Source organism: Daucus carota, chromosome 1 (assembly GCF_001625215.2).
Source record: "Daucus carota subsp. sativus chromosome 1, DH1 v3.0, whole genome shotgun sequence".
Taxonomy (NCBI): domain Eukaryota; kingdom Viridiplantae; phylum Streptophyta; class Magnoliopsida; order Apiales; family Apiaceae; genus Daucus; species Daucus carota.
In genome coordinates, this window is record NC_030381.2 from 31,623,914 (window position 1) to 31,648,024 (window position 24,111).

Consider the following 24,111-nt stretch of genomic DNA (forward strand, 5'->3'; position numbering starts at 1 on the left):
TATTATACTCCTAAAATATAATGTAATAATAAAACTAAATTTATTTGACAAGCAAAAAAAACTTCCATGACAAATTTTAAGTTTGGCGGGATTTTTGCCCCCTTTTTTCTTTAAAAAATTTGTATTTCACATTTGAGTTTTACTATATTTGAATGGGCGCTACTTTTCTATTTGTTCCCCGCTCTTTAACTTTTGAAATTTGACATCCATTAAAATCCTATTTAAGCAGCACATTGAGGAACCCTATTTGATTAATCTACTACACTGTCACAGTCATCTGTTTTCTCACCCATAAAATTTAACATCTTTAGAGGTTCTCTCAATATCTAAAATGGCAAAAAAAGGAGCAGGGCGCAAAAGGATTCCAATGGAGAAGATAGAGGACTCAAGTAAGGTTGGGGTTACCTTCTCAAAACGAAGGTCTGGCCTCTTTAAGAAGGCATGTGCGGTCCGCTCTCTCTGTGACTGTCATACGGCTATTGTTATCTTCTCAGGGGACAACACAGTTTATTCTTTCGGTGATCCCTCCTCAGATAGGATTTTCAATTCCTTCATCGGCGCTACCCCTGCCGAAGAGAGCGAAGGCGCTACCCGTGCCGAAGAGAGCGAAGGCGCTACTTCTGCCGAAGAGAGCGAAGGCGCTACTCCTGCCGAAGAGAGCGAAGGCGCTACCCCTGCCGAAGAGAGCGATGTCCCACAGTTAACAGAAGGTTATGATTTTTGTCAACTGATGGAAGAGATGACAGAATATGAAGGCATAGTTGATGCAGAGAAAACTCGGGAAAATGGCTTTACTGAAGTTGAGAACGATCCTCAAGATGAGAATTGCTTGGGGAAATTGTGGTCAGCACCAGTGGAGGAACTAACATTGGCAGAAGCTGAAGAAATGTTGGCGAAATTGGAGGACTTTAAACCATTTGAAGACACTTCTAGCAGCCAAGCACAAACATAATCATCAAGACACACAAATGTAGAATCTCTTGGCGTAATTTGCCGAACCAATTGATAACAATAAAAAACAGGGTTGTATGTTTATCAAAATAAAATAATATTAGTATTATATATGTTCGGGCCTTTTTTATTGATATGTGATAACATAATGATACATACTTGGTACACGAATAAGAAAACACCCCAATGAATATGACTAAGAAGCCAATATTAAGATTTTAAGCTCCTTTCAGTGGTAATATATTTTGTAATACAGCCACCCCAAGTCCAGGTACAAGTTATACAATAATTTAATGCTAAACCCTTTTTTAACATCACCCTAGTTTGTTATCTTATGGATGTCGAAATTGACTTGCTTAATATTTATTTTATATGCATTTTCATACGTTGTGAGTGATACGTTAATTATTCAAAAGTAGCAAATACAATACACAAAAATGTAGAAGAACCATCAAGAATTTGCTAAAGCTAATGTTGTAGATATTTTTGTGGTGCCCCCAAAGCCATGTCTAAGCACACGACATCGATGTTTACCTATACATGGGTGGCCAACATATCCTAGACCTTGGCTAAAAATCCATGATTAGTGGAGTTTTTTGGTAGTGACATCGGTATATGGGTTCTTCAGAGGTGAAAGGTTAAGGCTGGATTTACATTTTTGATTTTGCTCATCATATAGACAAAAAGTGCATCCTGATTGATACTACAAGGAGTCTTCTTGCCACAAAAGTATTAATTGCTTCTTTGCTTCTCAGGTCTCGGGCTTTTCTCTAGGCTATGAGATTATTTAATGTTTGAAACCCTGGAAACAATATTTTATTTTATATTTTTTATCATCAAAATCTACTAAGTTAATTAGTAAAATTTCACTATATTAAGTGACTTCTTTTAGATTTATCATCAAAATCCTCAGATGTTCAGGGGGTCATGGTAAGGACCGATGTGAATTATCTGGTCGGTTGTAGCTGGAGCAGGTGTAAGAATTTGTACTCGGATTCTGTTGGTTGATCACAACCCCGTTTCCCTAGTGGAGAATGCATCTCTGCTTCAAGAACAATCCTATAACGATAATGATTTGTCTATTAATTTTTTTTGTTAATTAGTTCTTGTGATCAGATTCATGATTCTTTTATTGTATTCTCCACGTTTATTCATCTCATGCATACTTAAATAAACACATACATACACACATATGTATACATATTTTATTTTTTTACTAGTTATCTCTGAAAAAAATTATGAAAAATTACACTGCCCATAATAGATTTAAGTGAGTATTTGTTTTGGATTAATATTTATTTTTTGCAAGGCGAGTACTATCGGTTTTTCGACTCGACTTTACATTGGTCCCATGATAACCAAGTTTTCACCATAATTATTTAATTAATGTAATATTTGATTTAAGTACTCATTTCGAGTACCCCAGTACTCATAGGTTCCCCTAGTCAAGCTTGAGTTCCGATTTTTAAACCAACGCTAAATAGAGACCATGATTAAACATTTTTTCATTATTTCATGTGTAGTTGTAATATGTTGGATAGAAAAAGGCATACGCTGCACGAACATTGTTATATTGAAAGAACCAAAACATAATGTTATGTTCATAAGTAATTATTCTTGAAATGCAAATCTAGTGTACCTCTTCTATATTTTCCTGAAGCAATGTAGATATATTTGTAAAACATAATGGACTAAAAAATGAGCGTGTAAAACTAGGTAAAGATTTAGAATATGTTTGTGGTGACTAGTGATTTGGTTTTGGTGACAACAACCAACTCAGCAGCACTGGCACTAAAGTATTTTGAGGCGTGGAATGGGCTCTACGATATTGTGATGGCTGACTTTCACTTTGCAGATATGAACATCTATGAGTTTATTCAGTGGTCAATGCTTGAGGGGCATTCCCATCTGTAAGTTCAATAACTTATCACACGCACAACATGCCTAAACACTCAAATTTTTCATGATTACTTTTTAATGTTTGGGGTTTTAGTGTTAAGGACCGTTCCGGGGAGTAAGAGATTTTATTCTTGATATATGGTTAGCCACACAACCATATTTAATAATTTATATTGGAAATTACTAATTTATTAAGTTGCAGTGATGGCGGAAGATGCCCCAATGGGCATAGGAAAGGAGGCTCTGCAAAACCGGGCATCCTACTTCATCCAAAAACCCCTCTCACCTTTTGAGGTAGCATACCTAGCTATGGCAACATATTGTGCATTGGACTGGGAGGATTCCTGATGATATGGATACTTTGACAAAACAAAAAATGAAGGGCCTCACTAGGTCTTATGAAGTAATTGGAAAACGAAGAAAGATTGAAAATAAAGAAGGTCGTGTGACAGGTACCTCTATCCTGCATAATAATGGAGACTATAACAAGTCAACTAATGATTTATAACTCTAGTATCCTGCCCATTAATATCTTGGAAATTTTTATAGCCCTATTGTTTGACAATTAAGTATATTTTTAATAAGCAGAAGCTGCACCAAGAAAAATTTCACACACTACGAATGACGAGCAAGGCTATTTGCACCCGTCTAGTAATTTTCAGGTACTAATTTAACGATAACCAACATCTGTATAGGCATCTATTCTTATTTTTGATTATGTGTAGTTCTTTGAAAGTTAATCAACATACAAACTAGGGTAATTGTTTTTATTAATTTTTGGAAAAAATCCAACCAAGGTAACTTTATAAACATTTTAATGGTGTTCATCTTCTATATGTGTTCATATTATGACAACATAGATTCTTGTAAGAGAGGAAGGTTGCACCATATTTTATTCGTTAGTATATTCTCCATATATCTCCATTATCTTATTTCCATCTAAGTCATTATGAGAACTTGGGGTGTGCCCATGACTAGTATACGACAAAGAGAATCTTTTGGTTTTATATCATATCCATCCTCATGTACTTGAATATCAGAAAGACAACAGGAAAGTGGTCTCCAAACTGTGTTGGCTATACCACTGCGGGTGTTCCATATATATATCCTAAATAAATTAAACACATAAAGATTGCACTAAATGCATTGAATGAAAATGTTATTATGAACACTGGTAGAGTTCATGTAGCCGGGCAAAATGGACACTTTCAAATGGGAGGGGGTCAAGTGACCCCTAAAACTGTTTACCTGCAGACTGGTGTTCTACATATCCCAAATCTTATTCCGGATCAAGAAGCCTCGTGTGATTTGGGCGGATGAATATATTTTGATGGAAATACAGGCAATGTGGGTATCATAAGGACGGGAAACGATCAAGTTGCAGCAGTGGGGAACCAAATATTTCTGGGAGGGGGAACAAGTGATTTCTGAAAATGGTTATACTACCGGTGCTCTTCAGGTTTCCAAATCTGGGTTACATGTAAACACTACTGGCCAATGCACTGCACTTCTGGTCTTGATAATACAATTGAAGATGAGCTGACTATTGATTATATTGCTGAAATACTAAGTCACATTCAAGAATAAGATTGGACGTATCCAGAAGCAAAAATCAAGCAATCTCAAAATAACCTGAAGAGTATGAGATAATTTATTTCTACAAACTTTTTTCATCTTAGAAAACTTATTTGTATGGTTGCTACTAAAATGTATGTATATATATTTGCAAACATGATCATAACATATGTTCTTATATTCAAGCTTTTCGTTTTCTAAAATTTTAATATATTCTAATTATTGGCAGCTGACTGCTGAGACAGCATAACAAGTTTAAATGATGTCCTCTTTTAAGTGCTGATCAATATATTTTGTTTCTTAAGTAAAATTTTGGAAATATGTTTATGCGAACACAACTTTAAATAGAAATGTGGGAAAAGTCTAAATTTCACCGTTTTTATAAAATTAACAAAAAAACCGTTAATAGGCATATCGCTGTCTAGTTTCGTTGTAATATACTAGTGTTAAACTCATGCCAATTATGGACGACTATATAATTTAAAATTTACTGCTCATAATTTAATCTTTATCTATTCGTTGATATGTGAGTAAGCTCCTTGTCATATGTCTTCTGAATGAACAAATATATGAAAACATGACTTGTAGTTTGATTTGTTTGATTCCATAATAGTAGAATTTTATTATTCAAAATTCTGCTAAATACCCATATCGAGAATTAACTTCACCACAGTTATATGAGTTATATATGTATAACTTGCTTTGAAGTTCAAAAATAATTATGTCATAGACTTTAATTTGCGATAGTGTCCATATCTTGAGTTTGCAGTAGTCATAAACTTGTTTCTTATAAGTTTAAATGTTGTGTCAAACCCTCTACTTTCGTATGAGCGTTACATTGTTTGTTGGGACATATGAGAACCAACATTAAAAGTCGTGATTTTAAAAAATCCGCGAAAACTCTATACTTTAGATTGCGGGTGGTGGAAGTGGTCAGTGGTAGTTGAAGGTGATGGGTAGTTAAATTAGAACATGATGAAATATTAAAATATTAAACAAATGGTGAGAGATGAATATAATATATTTAAACGAATGGACAAGATTAGATGTCATATCTCATGGTAGTGTGGGTTCACATTTGAGCGCGATGTTATATATATAATATATATATATAGACAAGTGATCAAATAGAACTCAATGTTATTCTAGAAAATCAACTCAATGTTATTCTAGAAAATCGAAACTATTCTCACAATCATGAAAAGTTATGGTAGCGAGCAGTGATGACCAATATTGGTCGTATATGACAGCGAAAATATTCGACAATGTATTATGTGTGAAGATAATAATAATATAAACTGTATATATGTGTATGTATATATCTATATTTGTGAGATTTTTTTATAAGAAAATAGTGATTTGTGATGCACACCATTTTTACAATTAAAAATATTGATTAAAAATTGGTTAGAGACTAGTTTTTAGTTTATAGCTTTTAAACTGATATGATTTCTAGTGGAATGAGAAGCTATGTATGTAGGCAAGTGATCAGTGCTATTACATGGTTATATATGTTTCTAACATGTACTTAATTTATAATTACTTTTAAACTTAAAATCCAAATACTTGTTTTGACTCACTTACACCTTGTTATGATGTGACAGGGTTAAGTTAACTCATAATTCATAAATTATTTAATCACTTTACTTATAAAATCAAATAACATATATTTTAAATGTTAAAACCCGTATCAATGAAATTAGATATTCCCTCCATTTCAAATTAAATGTCCAATTTCAAAAATCACACTGTTTACGAAAAGTGAATGTTCACAATTAATTACATTAATTGACCATAATATGTGGAATGACATTGATCTAGGAAATATAAATAAAAGATATGTGGAGTAGAATTGATTTTGACAATATGATTTTGCATTGAAAGTTGAAGTGGACAACTAATTTGAAATAATTTTTTTTCATAAAAATATACATGTAAATTGAAACGGAGGGAGTATTTTATTTATCAAAAGTGGTTGGGAAGTGAGGTGGTAATGAATAACATGGTGTGCATTCTATCTCTACTTTGTTTAGTAGTGCACTAATGTAATTTCAAATGAAAAAGATATTTAATATTTCCTAATTTTAGCACCATTAAGCTATCATATACTCCCTCTGTCCCCCTAGGTAGTTGACCTTGGACGACCAGAGTTCGGCACGCATTCCAATACTCCCAGAAAACATAGTTCCGTAAAAGTTTTTTAATTTTTTTCTTTTGAATAAAAGTTTGATATTTGAATTTTTATACCCAAAAAGAAAATCTCAAAAATAAGTTATGAAACAATGTTTTATAAGAGGCTTAAAGTGCGTGTTGAGCGGTGAAAAAAAACAATAAAAGAAATGAGAGGGACAGAGGGAGTAATGTATTATAAAAAATTACATACTCCCTTCGTTTTAAAATAGTGATCGTTTGACTTTCTTGCACGTACTTTTAAGATTTTTGACCGCATGTTTAAAATCATTGTTTTTGAAATTTTCTTTTTCCAAACAATAATATCAATCATATATTTTAATTCAAAAAAAGAAAATTTCAAAAGCAATTATTTTTAGCATGCGGTCAAAAGACTTAAAATTAAGTGCAAAAAAGTCAAGCTACTTATATTTCAAAACAGAGGGAGTATAGAGACTATTATGATTTGCCCTTAGTTTTTATTAAGCTGTAATTTTCGAGAACCTGCTTAATATCTTATAATCTATGGAGATATAAATTGTAATCTCTAATACTTAAATATCATATAACAACAAGAGTCTTTAATATGCTGGTAGCAGCTAGCGGATAGCATAGGAGTTGGCATTCAATTATAAACTCAGTCATCAGCATTCTCAAATATTTCCAGGTCTAAGGCGTAGGCTTGGTAGGATGGAGGTGAATCATCTAGGCCGTGGTGTAAAAAGAGATGGTAGCGGGCTCATTGTAAGTACTTGTGCACGAATTTTGTTGGTTGATCACAACCCCGTGGCACTGGTGCACAATGCATCTTTGCTTCAAGACCAACTCTTTGATGGTAATAAATAGACTCTTACTTTCTTTTCGGTGAATGTTCTCTTTTGATCAGATCTCTTGAATTCTGGGTGCATATATGTTTATGACCAAAACTGATGTTCTTCCTCTGGATTTATTCATCCAATTCTTCCTGCTGATGCATACGTACATGTATAATTATATGAATTTATATATTTTTTTGAGTATATATCTTATTATTTTATAACTAACAATTTTTGAAGAATTAATTTCATGAAATTTTTGACATATATATTAATATGTTGGTAATATTTATTTTATTGTTTTCTCATTGCCATCCTTTCAAAAGAACAATATGACACACTACTTGTAACACTCAGTCCCACATCCAGAAAAGTGGAGATATTTGTTCAGTTTATAAGCATAAGTACTACTATCAATTGCAACAATGAATCATGATCTTTTGGGGCCTTTGGTAGGCTTGTGAATTACCCAAGTTGTTGCAGTTGGGCTAGTTTTATTTCGGCTTATTTTCAGATTCGGAATTCGAGACTTGACCCGATTTTCGAAAAAGACTCGGGATTTGACCCGGGTGTTGCAGTTGAGCCAGTTTATTTCGGCTTATTTTCGGATTCGGAATTCGAGACTTGACTCGATTTTCGAAAAAGACTCGGGATTTGACCTGGGTTGTCACACTACTCATAAAAAATAAGTAGGGACATATTATTCGCAAAAAAATTTGCCATCTATTTTAATATTATTTTTGTCCTTATGAATAAAGGCACATATAAAGAAAATGTTAGTTGGAACTTGGACATATATTCTCTCTGCACATTCCCTTGCTTTACCAAGACATAATGTTATTTCAATGTCACATTCTACAAATTTAATTACACACTTTCATAGTAATTATGCTTGAAATGTGCAAGTCTTCTTTCCTTGATGCTATGTACATATATTTGTTAGATAATATGGCCTAATGAAAATTAGCATATAAAATTATGTAAACAATTTATATTCGTGGGACATGTTATTTGGTTTCAGTGACAACAGCCAACTCGGCAGCCAGGGCACTAAAGTATTTGGAGTCGCGGAATGGGCTGTATCATATTGTGATGGCTGACTTCCACATCGCAGATATGAACATCTACGAGTTTATTGATCGCATTCGTGATCAATGCTTCAGGGGCATGCCCATCATTAGTAAGTTTTATTTAACATTCCATACAAATAACATGCCTAAGCAATTATCTTTTCATTGTCACTTTTGGAAATTTGGGGTGTTAGCCTATTAGGAACACACAGCCTTAATTAATAATTTGTATAAGTTGCAGTGGTGGCTGAGGATGACCCAATGGACTTGGGAAACGAGGCTCTACAAAAAGGGGCATCCTACTTCATCAGAAAACCGCTCACACCTATGGTTGTATCAAACCTATTGAAGCATATTGTGCCTAAGACATGGGGAATTCCTGATGTTACTTCAACAATAACGAAAAACAAGGGCTTCACTTGGTCTTATCAAGGAAATGATAAACAGAAAAAGATTCAAAACACCCAATACGGGGTGACATCTATAGGTGATTCTGTCTTGCATAATGATAGCCTCCATAACAAGTCAAGAATGATTTATACCTCTAGTACTATCTTGTCCACAAATATCTTCGAAATTTTGATCTCTCCATTGTCTGACTAATTTGTTTTTAATTAGCAGAAGCTGGTCCAAGCAAAACTACAAACATGAGGAATATTGAGCATGGCAATTTACAATCGTCTCCTAATTTGCAGGTACCAATTTAAAGTTCACCTACATCTTTATAGGTATATTTGGTAACCTTTAGTTATTAAAAGAGTTTGTGCAACCCTAGGTACCTGTTACATATCACTTTTATAGTCACAGTTATTACTTTGAGGTTTAAAATTCTTTGTCTTAATCTTTCAAGTTCGGATCTGCAGACTTGTATATATATTTGGGTTATGTTGATTTCTAGATTATTAGTTGGGTAATATATGTTGATTTTTTGGAAAAAAATCTGATAAAGGTAACATTCTAAAGATTTTACTCCTCATGTTCATCTAGTCTTTCTGTTCCTTTTTTGATAACATACATTCTTGTCAGACAATATGAAATTATACAATATTGCACTACAGGAAAACAGGTCAAAACCGCCACAGTTATCGGTCGGTTATTGACAGATATCAGTCGGTTATAAGGCTAAAACCGACCGATAACCGTGGTCGGTTAAACCCTGGCGGTCGGTTTTATTACCAAACAAAAAACGACATCGTTTTAAGAGATTGATGTACATATATTTTTATTTAAATTAATTTTTTATTAATTTTTCGCAGAAAGCATAACCGACCACAGCAAACGGTCGGTTATGCTAGTGCCATGTCATACTCATAACCGACCGTCCGTTGCGGTCGGTTTTATTTGTTGCCACGTCACACAGAACGCTGTCGTTTAGTTGCTTTGACGAGGTATAACCGACCGCGACCGTCGGTCGGTTTTAGTGCTGCGATTGTTGGATGGTCGGTTTTATTCGGTCGGTTATGGCCTGCTTTCCAGTAGTGTTGACAGTGAATCTTTCATTTTATAGAAAATTTATTAGTAGTATACATTGACAGTGAATCTTTCATTTTACAGAAAATTTATTAGTAGTATACATTGACAGTGAATATTTCATTTTACAGAAAATTTGTTAGTAGTATACATTGACAGTGAATCTTTCATTTTACAGAAAATTTATTTGAACAAATTTTTAATTCAGCCTTATGTACTTGAATATCATCTTTGCTGCAGAAACAGAGTTGCCACTTTACACTTGATGGCATTCAAGAAATCCTAAATGGATTAAACTCCAACATTGCACTGACTGCAACAACTGCAAATCTTACTATGGACACCGGCGGAGTTCAAGTAGCAAGGAGAAATGGAGAGTTTCAAATGGCAGGGGGTCAAATGACCCCTTCAAATGTTTACATGACAGGTGATATGGCTGGAGGAATTAATGGAAATACAGTCAATCTGGGTAACATGAGCAGTAGAAGCGATCAAGTTGCAGCTGGAGGGAATCAAATAATTTTGGAAGGGGAACAAGTGACCCTCAAAAACTGTTATACCTCCAGTGCACTTCAGGTTCAAAATGAGAAAGCATCTGGGCATTCTGGAGTTAAAATGTATTGTAATTCCAACCCGGGTTACGTGAACATTGGCGAAGGCACTTCTAGTCTCCATAGTCCAATTGAAGAAGAGCTGACTCTTGATGACATTGCTGATATTGTAAGTTACATTCATGAATCAGATTGGCCGCCTGTAACAGGTGAAGCAAATTCCAACAATCATCAGCGAGTGTAAGTGTGGAAATATGAAGATACTTGAAGAGAGTAGGCCATCCTTATGTCTTAGAACTTCTCTTTTTGTGGTTGCAGGTAAAATGTATGTGTTTTTGCAAACATGGTCACTGAAATATGTTCTTGAACTTAAATTTCTTATTTACTAATAGTTTAATAGATATTGATTGTTGTTTTCTTATCTAATTATTAATTTACTCAAAATATAATTCACGTCATGAATCATACTTATTCGTGAACCCTCGTTTGGACAGATTAAGGTAGGGTTTAATGTAACCATACACCCTATGACACTGTATTAGTGCAAGAGTAGCCATGTGAACTTAAAAATAATTTATACATGTTTTATACTATATATTCACCAAATTAGTAAGTGAGCAAGATTCTCATAATTCTTTAATTTGCAGGTCGTACATTGTTATATATGGATTGTTCAAGAGTTTGTTTTGTATATAATTGTCAACCCATGATTCATCCTTTAATCAGTTAATCAACCATTTGTTAATTCTATACATCAATAAATAAGAGGCTTTTAAATAGTATTAAAGACTATTACATAATTTTATGGGATTATGCGGTAATTTTATTTCGGTTGCCTACCAAGAAAATTTTATACATTATGACCTGACTAGTTATTTAATTAAGGCGAATTAATATTAAATATCAACTCAAAAAGTGAACACTGGATGGATGGTTGAATTGTCTAGAACATATATGAGAAGCAAGGATATATACATGCGGGCGTATGTTTCTTGTTGGATGATTTTGGTGTTTCATTTTAGTTCACTTATATTAATTAACGATTACTTTATTCATCAATTGGGTAATTTGTTTCCATAGATATAAGAACATTTTATCTCTTTTCAATTCGCTTTTTATTTTACTCACAACTCTCTCACACAAAAAGACATTACTTTTTTTTTTCCCGCTCAAAGAGAACTTATTTTCACTATAATTCTAAAGTAGCAATGGCACCTTACTTAAAATCATGTCCAACACTAGCTAGTCACATCTATAAATAGAACGAGTTGGCTGCCTCTGTCAAGATTACTGAGGTGAGAATGCACACCGCTAAATCATAATACGAAATCAAGCAATAATAAAGAATCCAGTCACTCGATAGAAGTTCATTAATATGTTAAAATACTTAATGACAAATAAGTTGTACACGCAATTTAGTTGATATGTAGATTAAATTTAGTGTTAGTCCTTAGTGAGTCAAACCAGTTACACTAGGTGTCAATATAATCAAGAACATATCTACTAAACTTATAAAAAAATAATTAAAATCATATTTTGGTATTTGTAAATGTTCAAGATCAAACTCAAAAAATTCTAAGTAAATGTGTTTCTACCACTACAAGGAAGTGAATTCTCATGAAATTAAAAGACAATTTACTCAATAGTTTTCAAAAAACTCTCAAGATGAAAACTTACTTGTCACATTCGATAGTTTTTCAACTTAAAGAGGTAGATAAATTTTCACAAGGCTTTGATTTTTTTTCATAAAGACTATTCAGTAATTCTCTAAAGGATGCTTTGTAGAAGAAGATTTCAAGCTACTTTGTTGGTTTTGATGTAAATTGGATACAAATCATTTCACTACTAGAAAAGCGGGCATTTCCGACCAAAATTTCCGACCGACCAAAGTGGTCGGAAAAAAAGCGGGCATTTCCGACCGACTTACCGACCAAACGTGATCGGTCGTAAAAAATGGCGTCATTTACGACCGCCATTACCGACCGCACCAAATCGGTCGGTTATAAAGGGCGTGGGTCCCGCTCACCAACGTTCTTCAGCTGACATGGACGCCACGTCGGTAAAACCGACCGACACATTTCCGACCGCCTGTGGTCATTTCCGACCACCTTGACTGGTTTAAAATAATTGGTCAGCTTTTAACTTGTTGTCGACTTGTGATTGGCTGAGTGGGGACGAGGTGGAGCCCAGCTTATTTCCGACCGAATTTGGCGGTCGAAAATGGCCTGCTTCGTTTCCGACCGAATTAAAACCCGGGCGGTCGGTTTTGACTTATTAGAAAAACAATAAATTCTATTTGACTAAGTAAACTATTTAAAACAAACTAAAAATATTGTACATCCAGAAAACCGACCATATTCAATATATTTCCGACCAAACTCATAATTTTAACACAGAAAACCGACCACATGCAACACATTTCCGACCAAACTCATAATTTTAACACAGAAAACCGACCAAATTTAACTCATTTCCGACCAGATTCTCAAGTGCAGAAAACCGACCATTTCGTTCTGTCATTTCCGACCGATTTACGAATCTGGCGGTCGGTTTTGACTTGTGAGAAAAACAAAAAAAATTATTCGTCTAAATGAACTTAAAAAAAAATTAAAAAAATTGAAACTAGCTTTTAGTCAGTTAATAAATTAATAAAGAATTATTCATCACTTAATATTTGATTTTTTAATTTTTTTTATTTTCATAACAAAATATAAATACTGACTAACTAATTTCAAATTAATTATTCAAACAGCTAGAAAAATGTAGAATCTTTGTGATATGGTCTATTTTAAGGTACTAATCATGATATCAAAAGAAGAAAAATATAAAAAAATTATAAAAACGCTATCCAGTTACGAATCTTGCATTGCAGTGAATGTCGAAGTTCAGGGTTTGGATTTTATTAGAAGTTATCCTAGGGTTTATACTTTCAAAATATCAATTTGTTTTTTGGGCGATCCAACCATACGGATCGTAAATTAAGTAGTCATAGTAGTTGTATACCAAAAATCAAATCAATAGGGTTTTATCTGTTGAGATATTATAACGAAAATATTATGTTATACTTAAATATAGACGTAGGGTTATTTTTTTACAAAAAAATAAATTTGTTTCTTAGGCGATCCAACCGTACGAATCGTAAATTAAGTACTCATCGTAGTTATATACCAAAAATCAAGTCAATAGGATTTTATCTGTTGAGATATTATAGCGAAAATGTTATGTTATTCTTAAATATGGATGTAGGGTTATTTTTTTTACAAAAAATTAAATTTGTTTTTTAGGCGATCCAACCGTACGGATCGTAAATTAAGTACTCATTGTAGTTATATACCAAAAATCAAGTCAATAGGATTTTATTTGTCGAGATATTATAGCAAAAATATTAGGTTATAGTACTTAAATATAGATGTAGGGTTATTTTTTAAAATAAATAAATAACTTATTTAAATAATCCAACCGTACGGATATGAATATAATTACTCAACTTATATTGGTCCTTAAAATTGATAATTTTGAACATTAGTTGAAGGAATATTATAATTAAAAACTGATTTTCTAGTTATTTTATTTTGTAAAATAAATGTATGTTTATATTTAATTTTCTTTTGTTTTAACAAAAAGTTGTAGTTGGTCTGGTGGTTGAACACTAACCTGAGCAAGCAAGGGTCGCGGGTTCAATTCAGTGGGATTGATTTTTATTTTTTTTTTGCCATGGTTTCCCGGGTTTGTTTTGGCCAAAAATTAAAACACCCGCTTCCTCTCCTTTTCACTTTCACATTCATCTCTCCCAACTCTCTCAGACCTCTCCCCCTCTCCACTTACTTTTCTCTCCTTGTCTCCCTCAACACTCTCTCTCAAATCTAGCTCTCACCCTGTAAGTGCTTCCCCCCCCCCCCTCTCTCTCTCTCTCGATTCTCTCTCTCTCTATCTCCGTCTCTCTCTCTCCCCTCCGTGTATCTCTCTCTGTTTGCTGTGCTCATTTTGAGGTTTATAAATGTGTTTATATGTACTGTATACATGTGTTATGCTCGTGTCTCTCCGTGTATCTCTCTCTGTATGCTTTTCCAGGTTTTGTATCTCTCGGTATGGGTTAGGGTTTTGATTTTTTTTGTGGCTCAAATTTGCTTTAATCTGGTATATATATGTTTATATGTCCTTTAATCTGGCTCTATTATAGCTGTTTTAATTTTTTGATCTGTTTTGTGATTATTTTTTGCTCTGTTTTGTGATTATATCTTGCTTTAACTAATATTTACATATTAGAACATGTTCAAAGTGTTAGTCATAAAAGTTGGCTAAAATAATGGTTTTGTCAGTGATGTTAGGTGTTATGTGCGTTTGATGTGTGTAGTGGTAGTGCTTGATTTAATTATAATTGAGCAGCTCTAACACTATCCTATTAGTATAAGTTTGCGGAGAAGGCTCCTGTATGATCAGCAGTGCCTCACTTTTTAAAATTATCTTCCAAACATTAGGTTGACAATATCATGGTTTTTGACTGTGGCACAAAATCATAAGATGCTAGCAAACCGTTTCAAATCACGTCTATTTTATTTTCTCTACTCTTTGAAATTGGCAGAGGGGGGAACTCACAAAAGCTGCTATAGTAAGTCCAAAATTACAGAATCCAATCTACTTAAGCCATAGTTACCGGGTTTCTATTTATATTGCAAATGATTTACAACAGGAACTCCCAAGTCCTCCAGTACAACAGCTTAAGGAACAGGCAGAGGTGGAGGAATGGCCCCAAAAATCACTGAACGAAAAACAGCAGGAGTATCAGGATTTGCTAATCCGTTGTATTGCTCAGCCTCTAGGATTCTCCAAAGGCAGACCTGTTGCAGCCTGCATCATATACAAATGCCTGAGGCACTGGAGATCATTTGAAGTAGAAAGGGCTAGCATTTTTGACCGAATTATACAGACCATTGGCCAGGCGATTGAGGTATATATATGTTATTTACTTCGACATTGCTACTACTTCAAATCAAGACTGCAGTCAAATCTTGATTATACTTCTTTCATTGTAGACACAAGACGACAACAAAACCTTGGCATATTGGTTATCAAATGCATCCACGCTGCTGTTCTTGCTGCAACGTACACTAAAAGCGAGTGCTGCTGCTGGTATGACTCCACAACATCGGCGGTCACCATCAACTTTATTTGGGAGGATGACCAGGGTAAAAAATCTACATATATGAATATAAGATTGCCCTTTACAGCAGACTTTATAACAGACGCAACATATTAATTTTCAGAGCTTTCGCGGAATTCCACTTGGCTCTGATCTTTCTTCTGTTAATGGTGAGGTGACTGGTGGGGTGGATACAATAAGACTGCAAAGAAATTAAGGAGAATTTGGGATAAAAGACTGTTATACAATCTAACATACAGTGTATTGCAGTTGTATCATTATGCTTACCTTGCGCATAGAGTCTATAGGGTGGTCATCTCCAAGTCTAGGGTCCATCAGTTTGCCGAGGCCTTCTACGGGATCTGGCTCATTAAAAGCTTCCTCGAACTGAAAAGTATTGGAAGCAAATTATCATTAGCTTATAAATTAACTATCAGCAGCTAATGACATAGCTGTCCTATTCAGTTTGGGCACTTGCTAGTACCCCCACTTTCAGTCATGGTTATAGTGGTGGCAGAGATCATTCTGTAAGTGCTGCGCAACTAAGGTCTTTCTTCTTTTGTTTCTTGTATTATATTTTCTCCAATGACTGCAGCAGTTGTATAGTTACGTGTAATGTGGTTTTTAAAAAAACAATAGAGAACTAGAGAGATAATTTATGGTAGTTAAGCATAACATATATAGTTTTTATTGAATAGTATTGTATATTTCAGAACAGATGGTCATTTTAGTTTACATTACAAATATATACGTCCATGTATTGTTAACCAAAATGATTATTTTATGTTACAACTATATAGCTCAGGTGCTTCAAGTTATATAATAAGGAAATTAATGATTAGATCTTAACTAGTTGGTCACTTCTTGATGTAGAATTAATTTGATAAAAAATCTACAATTCTTTGGGATAGATACTATGGACAGAATAATATTCGTAGGTCACCTCTTTCTTGTGGAATTAATTACCTTGCAGACATGGCAACACAAGGGAAGCTAATGCTCTGGGGTGCTTAGTTCTTGCATAGACTCATCATATCAAAATGTAAACATATATATACCCTTCTATTGTTTGATTTTCAATTCCCTAACTGTATCTATATTACATACACTTGCAGATTAATAGTCTAATAGACAGAGGACAACTATGGAGACTCGCATCATCTTCATTTTTGCATGCAAATATTGGACATCTCCTGGTCTGGTGTTTATGCAACATAAATTAATCAACCTATCCCTGATTTTCAGAAACTCAATGCCAGGGTATTTCTCTTGACTCATTCTTTTTCAACAACCTTCTAATTATAAATTATAATTTTTGGTGGAATGGTGGAATGGGTGACTATGTTGCTTGCTTTCTCGCTGTCGAACATAAGCCTGCTACAACAGACTGTTGATTTTGAATGGAAATCTGCTATTGCTGCTAAAGTTTGGACTAATGTTGCGAAAAAAGGCTTAGTCAATGTAAGCCTTTTTATATCTCTTTCTAACACACGCGTACACACACTGTTCACTATGGTTATATATGTAAGTGATATATTAGTGTAAATGATGAATTATTGCAGGCAATTGCGGAGGCAACTAAAGATGTCACTGATGGTGAGAGTTCGGAGAATGACATGATGGGGATGATGATGGTGATGGCGATGAGGATGATTGAAATGAATCTAACTAGCTATATGCATTATTGGTAGGGATGTTGATTTTGTTAAAACATTGGTTTTTTAAACCGAGACCGAACTTATAACTTTTTTTATTCAGCTGTAACGTATATTTGCATGGTTTCGGTTATTTTGTTGAAAGAATTTGTAAAAATATATGAATGCTTGTTGGGTTTTAAATTATGTTGTATTGAATTTTAATGGATATGATTCTTGATTTTGGGTTTGAAATTGGATATTGTATGTGCATTGTTGGTTTGGTAAAATAACAGGGATATGGTATAGTTTACAATGTAAATACTGCATTTTTTTGAAATTTTCTTCCCAGAAAACCGACCAAATTTGCTCATTTCCGACCAAGAATGGTAAAAAAGAACCAAGAAAACTGACCAGATGTAAACATTTCCGACCAAATTCATATCCTAAAACCCAGAAAACCAACCAAAGCAAGGCAGTCAGTAATGACAATACGGTCGTAAATGATTTTGGGTGGTCGGTTTTAGCCCAGAAGCTCACCCAATGGATCCTGAAAATTATTTCCGACCAACTCATTTCCGACCACACTGCGGTCGTTTTTACAACTGGGCCCCACAGCTGAGCCCTGAACTTCTTTACCGACCAACACATTTCCGACCGTCATTGGTCGGTTTTGAGACAATCCACGTGTATGACACGTCAACGGTGGGCCAGATTTATCTGATACAATCCACGTGTATATGGACATGGCAACACATTTCCGACCGAAAGAATCGGTCGGTTATATTCCTCATTTCGGACCGATACGTCATTTCCGACTCGGTTTAAAGGGACCGACGTGGTCGGTCGGTCGGTGGTCGGAAATGACCTCAAAACCGACCGATTTTGCTTATTTCCGACCGATTTTGGCGGTCGGAAATGCCCGCTTTTCTTGTAGTGTTTTATCATCTTTATTTATAGTGAATGGTATTTCGATAGTTTTCAAAATTGAAAACTATTGAATTACAAATTACATGCTCGATAGTTTTCTCGGGCTAAACTCATCGTTTTTTTTGGTTTGTTTGGTGCATTTTATTGAAGTCAACATTATAATGGTTGTAAGAGAACTTGTAGAGATCATTGCACACTATAATTCAATAGATTTGAAGACTACGAAATTTTGAAGATTGTGTTCACTTCTTTATCTTCCTTATACACTAGATTTACTATTAAGAGACAAGTGAGCTCTATGACTTCATGTACAAATTTGATATCTAAAGTTTATTGTCAAAATCTTGTATTAGAAAAGTGTACAGAAGAAATGTTGTCGAGTAAATAATCAATTGTACACGGAGGTTTAAATACAATTGATAATCTTTTTTCTGACTAATCAAATGATCAACCAAATATGAAAGAACTAAAACAATTTATAGTGATAACCTTGATACATCGTTACGACTCTATCAAGAAAATTCGTAATCTTGTGATACTTTGAACAAACAAAAAATGAAGGACTTCACGTCTTGTGAAGGAAATAGAAAATGAAGAAAGATTCAAGATACACAAGGGGGTGCCACATTTACACGTAATTCTGTCCTGTATAATGACGCACACCGTAAAAAGTCAAGAATTATTCATACTTCTAGTATCTTGTCCATAAATATCTTGTAAATTTTCATATCTTTATTGTTTGACCATCATATTTTTAATTAGCACAAGCTGCTTGGATTAGAACTTCAAACATGAGGAATGATGAGCAAGGCTATTTACAGCCATTTAAGAATTTTCGTACTAATTTAACAATAACCTACATCTATTTAGGCATACTGAGTTACCTTTTATGACTTAATTCACTACAACAATTAAATATCCCCTTTTATAACGGAAAAGACGGGTGCACAGACATTATGACGGAAACCAAACTACCGACGGGATAATTAAGTTTAGACGCCAGCAAATAGGACTAAGTGTTTCCATCATAAATAATATTATTTACGATGAAAAAGGACCAGATTTACATTTTAAAAATATTTACCAAAGAATTATACGATGATTTATATGACAATACCTTTTTCTACGGACACATTTTCAAAGAGGACAATAATTTTGAAGAACACTCTCTCAGAGTGTTTGTTTTGACTAGTTTGTGCAGTCATGATGGTCAAAATTAAAATATTTTTTATTTTGAGAGAATGGATTTTTGAATATTTTTATGCGTGTCACGGAAATAAAATAATATTTACTAAAAGTTAAGAAAGTTAGGTGGGAGGTAGTTTTTTGTTATGTATTTTATCTCTATTAATTTGTTTGCTAGTAATTAAGGTCAAACTTAAATTTTAAAATACTTAAGATTTCCTTGATTTAGTAACCACTAACCTACTTTGTTACGATTTACACATTTAAATTTTTATATCTTTATGATTCATGCTTGCGCTTTATTGAAGAACAGTTTTTAGCATGAAAACACTGAAAACACTGATCTGCTGCATAACAATACAACATTCAAAAAGTGAAATTTTACAAAATAATTGTCCCGCACTATCTAAAAAGCGCACAACAATTATTCTCACTGTTCTCACAAACAAAATGTTCTCACCCGAATCACTGCCTATATATATAATTTATACTTCCGGTTTTTTATAATTTCTATATCTTGAATTAATTTAAATATTTGTGATTTATATTTCAGGTTTTTATAACCTCAATTTTTATTTTATATCTTATATAAATATAATTTATAGTGACAACATACTTAAATATTTTATAACAAGAATATACATTTATTTTTGGTGGGTGGAGTGTTAATATGATGAGGGCTTAGGTGATAACACTATATTAGAATCTTAATTTTTTGTGCAAAATATTCCCAGGTTCAACGTGGTCTGGCAAAATCATCTTCGGTATCAGGATCGGAATAATTTCAAACAAAGTTTTCGTGTTGTTGATTCCTAGTTCAACGTGGTCCTGGAAAAATCATCTAGGCGGTCGTCTTAGAAGTGACGGTAGCTGGCCCAGTGTCAGTACTTGTACTCGAAGTGGCTTCAAGAACAACTCTGTAACGGTAATGAATTGGCTCTCTCTTTTTCGTTACTCTCTTTTGATGAAATGTATTGACTCATGAGTGAACTTTTATATGTTTATAACCAAAACGGGGGTTGTTTATCCTCTGGGTTCTTTCATGTATTCTTCAAGTTTGCTCATCTGATGCATACTCTCACACACACGCACATACAATTATTGGGCTGATTCTCAAAAAAATGAAAAAAAAAATAGTTTCAAAAACTCAAAATCCAGTATGACTACCTGATTATTTGACACTGTAAAGTTTGATATACTCTTATGGAATTTATTATATTAATTAATCCCAGTATTGATGTGAGCACTCATTCCAAGTACCTGAGTACTCATTACTCGATAAATTTATCAGGGGAAGCCGAGTTCCGATTTTTAGAACACTGTACGTTCTTTTCTTTGTTCCACCTATACTTGTAATATGTTGAATAGAACAATGATACTGAAACAACCAAAACATAAGGGTATTTTCATATGTAATTATGGTTGAAATGCACTTCTAGTGCTATTCTTTTCTTCTTGATGCAATATAGATATATTTGTAAAAGGGTTTGTCTGGTGTGTGACCATGGGCACATGCAAAGCACAAAAATTAATTATATGTTTTGGCCATTTTGATTGGTGTGGTTGTTATATATGCAAGAGTGGTTAGCATGTGCCCATGGGCACACACTAGAAAAACCGTTTGTAAAATATAATGGCCTAACGAAACTAGCTTGTAAAGAGTTAGATGTACAATATGTTTGTGAATATCACATAATTTATTACCATATTATCACAATCTTATTCTTTAATTATTATATATAAATAAAAATTTGAGTCGCCGAACATCGCACGACTGTCACTAACATGAATTATTTTTATAAACATAAAATTCGAATCAACGAATATTTTATCAGTTATCACTAGATTATCACATTCAAGTATCTTATACCTTAATTATTATAGCTAGATAAAAATTTGAATCGTCAATTATCACGACTATCACTAATATTTATCGCTATAATTATTATAAATAGATAAAATTTGAATCAAAGAATTCACATCACTTATCACTTGATTATTTCAATCTAATTCCTTAATTATTATAAATAGAAAAAAAATCGAATCGCCGAGAATCACGGATATCACTAACATGAGTGATTACTATAATTATAATAAACAGAGAAAATCTGAATCAACGAATATCACATCAATTATCACTATATTATCGCATTCATGTCTTGTTCCTCAGTTATTGTAAATAGATAAAAATTTGAATCATCAAACATCACGGCTATATATAGCATGAGTTATCACTATAATTATTATAAATAGATAAATATTCAAATCACCGAATATCACAGCAGTTATCACTAGATTATCACGTTCAATTATCTTGTTCTTCAAGTATTGTTACTATATAAAAATTTGAATCTCCAAATATCATAACTATCACTAATATCAGTTGTCCATATAAGTATTATAAATAGATAATAATTCGAATTATCGAACATCGTGACTGTCACTAACATTAGTTATTACTATAATTATTATAAACGGGTAAAAATTTGAAATTTCACACCTAGAGGGGGGGTGAATAGGTGTTATGGCTAATATACCCGATTTTTAAAAGTTACCAAATAATTAATCTGTCAATGACAGCCTACTGTTAATTTTCAGAGTAAACAGTTAGCCTGCTAACAAGATAAATGCAATGCAGATAATGTAAAGCAGTATGCTAGCAACACCAAGAATTTTAGCCAGGTTCGACCCCTAACCCTAATGGTCTACGTCCTGGTCCCCTACCAACTGGTAAGAGATTATATTATTAATCAATAATATCAACGATTACAAGATTCAATAATATAACTCCCTTTCTCCCTTGTTCCTGTTATCAGCCTGCTGAAACCCCTGAACCACGAACCAAAAGCCTACCAAGACCTATACTTCCCAAGTATACTCTTCTAGCTAACTAGTTCCCTTGTTCCCTTGTTTCACAAGCTGGATACACAGCAACAAAACATTACACCTTGAACAATACAATGAATAAGTGTAATACAACCGAAACTATGAACTCTCAATATAGATATATATGCAAATATAAGTACTAGAGCTCAATAAAAGATTTAGCAATGTAAAGAGTTGTATTTCAGAAAGCTTGGTGTGTTCTCCTTGTTCTCTACCGAAAATGAAAGCACACACAAATTTATATACATCATACCAACGGTCATAATCCAACAAATTTCCCAACGATCTTGGTAACAACCTCACGTTTAAATTTGAATTGAATGATGAACGTTTGGATGATATATGTTTACTGAGTAAAGAATAAGTCACGTTTGAAATCATCTCAGTAAAGTATTTAAAATAAAACCCGTTTGAAACTAAATAGGAGTTTGTTAAAGATAAGATCGATTTGAAATAAAATCTCCTATTTGTTAGGAAAACGTTTTTGAATGAAACTCTTTATAAAACTGAGCTCTAATATTTATATAAGATATATACAAATATTAGAATCCTTACAAAGTCGTTTCCTATTAAATCTCCTTGAAAATAGACTTTGATCTTTATCCGATTGATTCTCTGTTCACGCTGTTAGCCTGCTGATAGCTTGTAAATATTCCTGTAAGCTTGCTGACAGCTATAATCATGCTAACATCCTGAAATACTGTTAGTACGCATAAACAACCTTTGATAGCATGCTTTCACATATCAGTTCCATGTTATTATCTTGCTGTTAGTGTCATCATCAAAACCTAGAGAGTATCAATCTCCCCCTTTTTGATGATTACACTATATTAGGAAAAGTAATAAACTCCCCCTAAATATAGCAATCTAATATCACTAAACTTTCACAATTATCACAGAGAATAAAATCTAGCAAATAATCCTAACTCACAGATATTCACAGATATGCAATATTTAACACAGAAAACAATTAACCAAAGCAAATATGCATAGATAATTAACCAGGATAAACCACCTGGTGTCCAAAATATTATCCAACAAAACAAACCAAGTTAACTCAGGATAAACCAAGTTAACTCAGGATAAACCACCTGAGACCAGCAAATTCAAATCCAAACCAACATAAACCAACTTAGTCTTAAAGCAAATTAAACTTAGGGCCAATAATGTACTTAAGCAGATAACACAAACTTAAGCAAAGTATTATTAATTTCCTAATTTCCTCCCCCTTAATCATTAAAAAGGTGAGAAAATCAAGTTCCAGCCTTGTCCTGTTCATCCTTCTCCTTGGCAAATTTCTTGGCAAGTTCAGCAGCAATCAGATTTTCAGCCATCAGTGCATTCCCAGCAGCAGCATACTTAGAATCAGTGCCAGCAGCTTCCTTCAGTGCATCCAAAGCTGTCCTAGGCCTTGGACTTTCTGTGGCATCATCTTCTGAAGTGAAAGTTGCCTTGACATCAGATGAACCACCAGACCCATACATCCTCTTGCAAAGTTCATAGGCAAAACTCCCAGAACTGCATTTCTCTGAGGCAGTTGAAGTTCTAGCCCCAAACATCATGTCCTTCCAGAACCCAAACTGAGAATTCAATGCATCCATCTGCTCAGACAACTGCTTCTGGCCATCCATCACCTCCTTGTGATTTGCTCGAAGCTCATCCATATATTCCTGAATCTCTTGTGCAGAGATTCCCAGATCAACCACATTCACAGACTGTGTCGTGGATGGAGGAGGAGGAACTTCAACAGTAACCAAGTGCCCATCCTTATCCAATTTTAAATTGGATTGAGCCAAAAACTTAGCATCCAAAAATTCCTTAGCAACAATGACTTCC

General features: G+C 33.8%; 1 protein-coding gene and 1 long non-coding RNA gene across 6 annotated transcripts; both read left to right on the forward strand.

The window, feature by feature from the left end:
* The first annotated feature begins 331 nt into the window (after positions 1-331).
* Positions 332-952, forward strand: LOC108220966 (agamous-like MADS-box protein AGL62). The gene has a single exon (XM_017394870.2). It carries the CDS (start codon positions 332-334, stop codon positions 950-952), a length of 621 nt encoding a protein of 206 aa, XP_017250359.2.
* Positions 953-14,273: 13,321 nt separating this feature from the next.
* LOC108200733 (uncharacterized) lies at positions 14,274-17,502 on the forward strand. Of its 5 annotated transcripts, none has more exons than XR_010284643.1 (8): positions 14,274-14,377; positions 14,979-15,109; positions 15,191-15,448; positions 15,534-15,686; positions 15,765-16,682; positions 16,756-16,900; positions 17,014-17,101; positions 17,203-17,500. It is a non-coding gene; the product is annotated as an uncharacterized LOC108200733 (long non-coding RNA). The 5 variants fall into 5 exon arrangements; XR_010284644.1 differs by having other exon boundaries at positions 15,765-16,167; positions 17,203-17,493; XR_010284646.1 differs by having other exon boundaries at positions 15,765-16,900; positions 17,181-17,502.
* Positions 17,503-24,111: the final 6,609 nt, after the last annotated feature.

Coding starts and splice junctions, on each gene's coding strand:
- LOC108220966 (XM_017394870.2), top strand. CDS start 332: ATGGCAAAAAAAGGAGCAGGGCGCAAAAGGATTCCAATGGAGAAGATA.